At 46.6% G+C, this 7,500-nt stretch overlaps 1 protein-coding gene across 1 annotated transcript in view; it reads right to left on the bottom strand.

The window, feature by feature from the left end:
• Window positions 1–7,500, bottom strand: part of LOC134439648 (ephrin-B1-like) — a 77,167-nt gene that overhangs the window by 44,743 nt on the left and 24,924 nt on the right. Inside the window, exon 2 of the mRNA XM_063189551.1 lies at window positions 102–379. Within this exon, the coding sequence (XP_063045621.1) occupies window positions 102–379 (278 nt within the window). The remainder of the gene's footprint in view (window positions 1–101; window positions 380–7,500) is intronic.

The following is a 7,500-nucleotide window of genomic DNA, read 5'->3' on the forward strand; positions in this document are numbered from 1 at the left end:
TCTCCCCACTCGCTTCCTGTCATTGCGTCAATGTCCTATCGAAATAAAGGCAAAAAAGCCCAAAAAATATAAAAATAAATACATTAAAAAAAAACACTTACAGGTGATGTAGTAGTTGTTCATCCTCTTGAACTCCAGGCCCATGTAGTTGGGGCTAAACTCCTGGAACTTGATGGTGAACTTGATGTCCTTCTCGGGCTTGTTGCAGTTGACCAGCACGTTGGGGTCCAGCACGGTGCTGCAGCTCTCCGCCTGATCCTTCTTCACCAGGTACAGCTTGTAGTACTCGTACGCCTGGCCGTCCTCCGCACGCGGACAGATGATGTCCAGCTTGTCCCCGATGTCGGGGTAGATGACCAGGCCCTTGGCGTCCTGGAATCTGGAGAGAAAGAGAGACATAGAGACAGGTTTTTTAGGATTTACAGAAGACTTTATTTACAGTACACGGGTCAAAGTCGTTTTTGGGCTCAGATGTCAGGTGGGGCAATGGCATCTAAAGCCCATAAATGAATTAGTAATTTGTAGTTGGTATGCTGCAATGAATATGCTTCTTAGATAGTCCACTAAAAACAAACAAACAAACAAACAAAAATCCATACAATAGTGGCTGTCATTGCGCCTGCTGAAACGTCACTGACCCACACATATACTGTACAGCAGAGAAGGGGGGAGACAGAGAGATAATAAAAGAGAGAGAGAGAGAGATTAAAACGGAAAGTAGAAGGAAAGAATGAGAAAAGAGACAAGACAGAGAAATAGAGGATGAGTAACCAAAGGAGAGGGATGGAGGGATAAAAAAAGTCAAGAGAGGTGAGGGAAATAAGAGAGACGTTTCAATTCTCACTGCAAACTCAAGAGTATTCTGCTGTGAAGTCATTAGCCCAGCACAGCGTCTGTTACCAGTCTAAAGTGGCTATTTGGGAGTTGTTTTTCCTTCCCAGACTGGGGACTAATTATAATCTGTCTCGCACTTTTCTTCTCACTGTCTTTAAAAATCCATGTTTTTTTTCACCTCTTCTTAAATTCGGCAACACAGCCAGCCACTGAAGTGTTTTTTCATTACTCTCGCTCTTCCTCTGTACACCGTGTCTCCCCTCATGGCAAACATTTAAGCTCACTTATCGTTAGGTAGATTAAACATTTTGTTCTATCTTTGCATGTGTTTGTTGGGGAGAAATCAACTTTTTCGTGTCTTTTCTTTCAGCCTTGCAAATTTCACATGCCTTTTCATTCTTTTTCTTCACTCCTATCCTGTACCCCGTTCAAAGAAGGTACACTGTGTGTAGCAACACTGGTGGAGTCAGTAAGAGTCTGTTTCCATTTGTTGTCTTGCATGAAGAACAGAGACAATGACAGAGAGAGAGAGAGAGAGAGAGAGAGAGAGAGAGAGAGAGAGAGAGAGAGAGAGAGAGAGGGAGAGGGAGAGGGAGAGAGGGAGAGAGAGAGAGAGAGAGAGAGAGTGAGAAAAGAGAGAGAGAGAGCATGCGTGTGGGTGTGTGTCTGTGTATGTAGTACGCTTGGGGGTTGGGAGCCGGCAACAAGGGACTAAAAAGACCAGACTGATAGAGAAAAGCTGATGTGTGCTGTTTTGATTCGGTACAGACATGGTGAATCATTGTTATGGACTACTGGTGAGCTTAAAATGTCAAGAGGGTTCAGCCTGGGCTGTCCCAGTTTCCCAGCCGATTATGCTGGACAGGCAGGCAGGCAGCCGGTGTGGGCTTTTTGTTTAGCGAGAGCCAGACTACTACTACTACGCTGCCTCGACTGTCGGGCCCCGTTGGGTTTTTGCCTACCTGACGGGACTCGCCCCGGAAATGTCCCTGGAGCAGGGGAGATCTCTGGGAATCTCCAAACTGAAACAACGCTTGTTATTTCTCATAAAACAACATAACCTATAAAAGCAGCGTTTTAGGAGGCGGGTGGGAGGGGCTATTTATGGGGTCAAATCAGCTTGCCACTAAATCTCGCTTTATCTCCATCTTAGCTCGCGGTGTGAGAGCGAGGGGTCAGGATTTTCTCAAACTGACCCAGATAAATATAGGATTTTATGTGCGCCACAACCCAGGCATTATATACTGTGAGCGCTGACAGAACTGAACTGCTGTTTTCGACGGGGGCTGACAGAATCATTGTAGTCATTTCCCCCACTGCAAAATACACATAGGTACACAAAAGCTCCCGACACATACACTCACACACTCACACACACACACACACACAAACACACACACACACACGCACGCACGCACACACACACACGCACACGTGCACACTCACACACACGCACGCACACACCCACGCACGCACTCTCACATATACACACACAGCCTCAATATGAATTCTGAAAGCTAAGCTTCTGGGGAAACCTCAGTGGAAATTAACATAACATGATTAAAGCTTCCCGCGGCATTATGGGCCAGGATATATAGGTCATATAATACAGTATATATCTTTATAAATGACCACCCACACACACACGCACATGCTCTCTATCACACACGCACGCACGCACGCACGCACGCACGCACACACTCCTACACACACACACACACACACACACACACACACACACACACACACACACACACACACACACACACACACACACACACACACACACACACACACACACACACACACACACACACTCTATCACAGACACACACATACACACGCACAGACGTACACACACTCTCTATCACATACACACAAACACACATGCACGCACGTACACACACACACACACACACACACACACACACACACACACACGCACGCACACACGCACACACGTACACAAACACACACACCACCCGACACACACACACACACACACATGCACGCCCATGGCAAAGACCAGACCAGAAACCTCAAACTGCCCACCACCCTCCCCTTGCACCCTTGTGCAGCCAATGATGTTATGACTGAGGAGAGAGCAGATATGAGAAACTCTCCCATCGGGCAACAAGAATAACTGCTTAGCAAATGAAGGACCGTTGGTTTGGTCGTCCATTGTGTGGTGCTTAGGGGGCCATTAATTCATGTGTGAGATAAGGGGGAGAGTAGGCGTCCTTTGTCCTAGCCCTCTCCAGCTATTTGCTCCAGCGCTTTTACACTCGGAAGCCCATTTGTGGCCGGCAAGACAAGGCCTCAATCTTGCTCTAATTGGATTTACAAGATGCGCCAGTCAGGCATAAACAAGTTGCCATGGAAACGTGAGGCTTTGTAGCTAGCTGCGTGCTGACCACACCTCCCACCCACCCACCCACTCTCACTACCCCTCGTACTCTCTCACTCTCTCTCTCACTCAATCTTTCTCTCTCTCTCTCTCTCTCTCTCTCTCTGCTCAACCCTTTTTCTTAATATTCAATCCCATTTTTTTTCTCACCACCATCCTCTATCTTTCCCTGAATGAATGTGTGTGTGTGTGTGTGTGTGTGTGTGTGTGTGTGTGTGTGTGTGTGTGTGTGTGTGTGTGTGTGTGTGTGTGTGTGTGTGTGTGTGTGTGTGTGTGTGTGTGTGTGTGTGTGTGTGTGTGTGTGTGTGTGTGTGTGTGCTGTGTGTGTGTGCTGTGCGTGCCCGGCTTTGTGTCATGTGTCTGTGTTTGTCTGTGTCTGCTTATCTGTATGTTTCTATGTCATCTCTCATCATATGAACATGACAAATATAATCCTCAGACAGCAACACATTTTTATTTGATGACGCTCGACATGCGGTTTCCCCTGAACCTCCTGACTCAGTCAAAGCTTTCTTTAAAAAAAAAAAACAAATACACACACAGCAGGCTCATTTCAAAACAATTGCCACCCAAATAGCCACAATTTGGACCAGGATGAAACAAAGTAACAAACAACTAACACAGTGCGCATACCAAGTACTTACTGCAGCTTAGGGAATGTGTGTGCGTGTGCGTGTGCGTGTGCGTGTGCATGTGCGTGTGCGTGTGTGTGTGAGTGACGGAGGGGCTTTGCAAGAGAAAACATGATGTCGTCTCCATTTCATTCTCCCGTTGAAGTGGACATTTTTGGTAACCCTATTGATTCCGTTTGCTATAAATCCTCTTTACATTGGGTCAGATCACCTCTCCCCGAGTGAGTGAGCGTATGACTGTCCTGTTTCCCAGGCTTTTTTTTGTCAAGTGTGGAGAATAAGAATAATGAGCTTCTGGCTCAACCTGAAGGTCTCAAGCACCGCAATGAGATGCAAGCTGCACTACACTACACTCCATAGCAAGAAATAGGCCACCAATTAGTGTGGACCCCCATCTTTTCAAGGGGCCTCTATCTCTTGGCAACTGCAATCTCCAAGTTCGAGAAGAGGAAAGGTAAAAGTAATTGTTACTGAAAGTTACTGTAGTCATCTGTGTGCTGGACTATTTTGCATGCAAGACCCAGCGCGCGCGTGTGTGTACACAGCACATTTCATTCAGTTGGAGAATGTTATAACAAGTAGTATTATCAGATTGTTCCTCATTGAAAATTCTATTTGACAGCCGCAGTGACCCCCGGCGGATGGTAATCAATCATGATGTCAATTCTAGATGTGTGCTGAATAAATCAAGCGGTAATTGCACATCTTAATTGGAGAGAATAAAAACGGACGCAAACGGCACGGAGCTGAGAGTGGAATGTTATACACAATGTGACCGAGATCTTGGATAGAATGGCGGCGCGGGGAGAGACAATCTCACAGGCAATCTTGCTGTAGTACAGTGGAATGAGCTGCTGCCAAAAGGCATATCCACTTACAACAGGTCAATCAATGATCCAATGACCTGCTAATGTTCTACTGCAGACACTGTTAAATATAATCGAGGTTGTTTTCCAGAACAAAATGCCGTTTTAATGACTTGAGTAATAAGTAAAGGGAGGGAGGCGAGGAGGGGAGGCAGGGGAGGAGGAGGAGGAGGTAGGATGAGGATGGGGAATGGGAAGTTGGGTAGTGTGTGAGGGAGGCAGCGTTGTTAAACTTCACCTTCAAAACAAAGGCTGAAACTCCAGTGCTTCCTCGTGTCTCTCCAGCACTTTTTTTTACGGGCACAGTAAACTCTGGAGCACCGCACGGCCGATGGGATGGGGGGGTGCACCCGCTGCAGTAGTTTTCGACAAGCAATAATGTCCCGTTTTAAAAGCAGCATGCATGGCAACAAACGCCTTGTAAGCACACAGTTATTTATGTGCTCCATGCAAATGGACTTCATTGGCATTTCCTTGCCCTTTTCACAAGGCCCAGGAGTACCTTTACCGGTGAAAACCACCGAAAAAACAAGGCAACGCAACGCAACACACACACGCGCGCACGCGCACACACACACACACACACACACACACACACACACACACACACACACACACACACACACACACACACACACACAAACCCAGTACCCCAAGAATAACAACTACTTGGGAGCAGAGAGGCTGTGAGAGAAAGTGAGTGGAAGAGATGAGAAGGGAAAGTTGGGAGGACACTGTCATGGAGGAAAACACTCAATACCAGGAAACCGACAAAGAAGTTGTGGAGAAAGCATCCTTGGTCTTTCTTCTCATCCCAAGAGAAGACAAGGAGACAGACAGAGAGAGAGAGAGAGAGAGAGAGAGAGAGAGAGAGAGAGAGAGAGAGAGAGAGAGAGAGAGAGAGAGAGAGAGAGAGCAAGAGCAAGAGCAAGAGCAAGAGCAAGAGCGAGAAAACGCACATAACGCAGAGTACAACAACCACATGATTGGGAATCACACGCCTCAACCTCAATACCTCCCCACCCCCCCTATCCCGCCTGCTCGGACCCCAAAATACCCCTGTTCAGGAGCTGGCTTACAATAGAACAGTGGGGAGCTGGAGAAAAGGGGAAGGGGGTTTACAAACCACCACCCCTACCATCACCCCCACCCTGGCGTTTCTGAGCCCCCCCTTCAACTGTCACCATTCATATCTCCCACAGAGTCTCCCTATGCACCCAATGAGGTAAGGTAATATCCCCAAGCCTGTTTTTGTGTTACGGAGAACAAACTGCAGCCAAGTGCTCCTTTGTCAATAGAGACATAATAACAAAGGTCCATACGAAGCAACTTGTGCTAGCTACCTCCGTTTGTCTCGCTGTCCTAAAAAAACGAGGCGAAGAGAAGCCTCATATATCAATTAAAATTAATTAGGGCCTCTATGTTGTTTTTCCCTCGGATTTCCAAGCACAAGCTAATTTGTCTCTGCTAAAGCTAGCGGGGCCAACAGGCAAGCGTGACTCTCACAGGTGATTTATTCTCCGCCTCTCCTCTTTTCATCACCGTAATTAAAGTAACTTATTTATATTTAAAATGCATTCCAGCAACATTATTTTTACACACTCCTCATGGGTCATCTTCTTCAAATATCCCCTGGAAACGGCTTGGGTTGCTGCAAAGTTACCAACACAAACACACCGATAAAAGGAATGTTCCAATTTTTTTTCGTTCCTTTTTTTTTTACTTCAGAGTTTCTCATCTTATACTTCAAAGCAATATGTCAAATAGATCACTTGGTGGTGGAAATACCAGAGTTCAAGAACTCTTGGACATTTTCTTGAAAAAACACACCGTATTAAAATATCTATCTAACAAAAATCCACACATTTACAATAAAACAGTGACAGTTCCCTGTCCAAGCCCAATATATTTATATAATAATGGTTATTTTCTTAACTCCTATGCTGCCACCCAGGTTTTTGGGTCCTGCTATGGGCTTGGTTGGGGCCCTATTGAGAAAGGCCGCCATTGTGTCTTGTTATTTCAGCCACCCTTGGCAGCGACTTATCTCCACCAGCATGTCCTCACACAAAGTGGGGGCTCATATGTGGCCTAACAAAGTTACGCTGCCATCCCATGGCATGTATAAGAACATAAATGGAAACAGCATGTTGGTGTTTTTGCTCAATCAGTCGCGGCATGTTGAAATCCTAGCGGAGCTGGGGACTTCATATCCTACTTCATATGCCACACGCATACACACACATGCACAGACACAGACACACACACACACACACACACACACACACACACACACACACACACACACACACACACACACACACACACACACACACATCCACACACACACACACACACACACACACACACACACACACACACATCCACACACACACACACACACACACACACACACACACACACACACACACACACACACACACACACACACACACACACACACACACACATACAAACACAGACTCTGCCCAGCTCATAAAGGGCCCTATTTGCATCGAGACGACAGAGAGCAGATATTTGGCATGTTCCACTGAGGCTTAAGGACTGGAAGCTGCCACTGCGTTTATGAAGTCTGTTAGCGATCCGAGAGACGCTGTGCCCCCTAAAAGAAGAAAAAAACTCTGTGTGTGTACGTGTGTGCCTGTGTGTGTGTGTGTGTGTGTGTGTGTGTGTGTGCGCGTGTGTGTGTGTGCGTGTGTGTGCTATTGTGTGTGCGTGTGTGTGTGGGTACGTGTGTGTG

Source organism: Engraulis encrasicolus, chromosome 23 (assembly GCF_034702125.1).
Source record: "Engraulis encrasicolus isolate BLACKSEA-1 chromosome 23, IST_EnEncr_1.0, whole genome shotgun sequence".
Taxonomy (NCBI): Eukaryota; Metazoa; Chordata; class Actinopteri; order Clupeiformes; family Engraulidae; genus Engraulis; species Engraulis encrasicolus.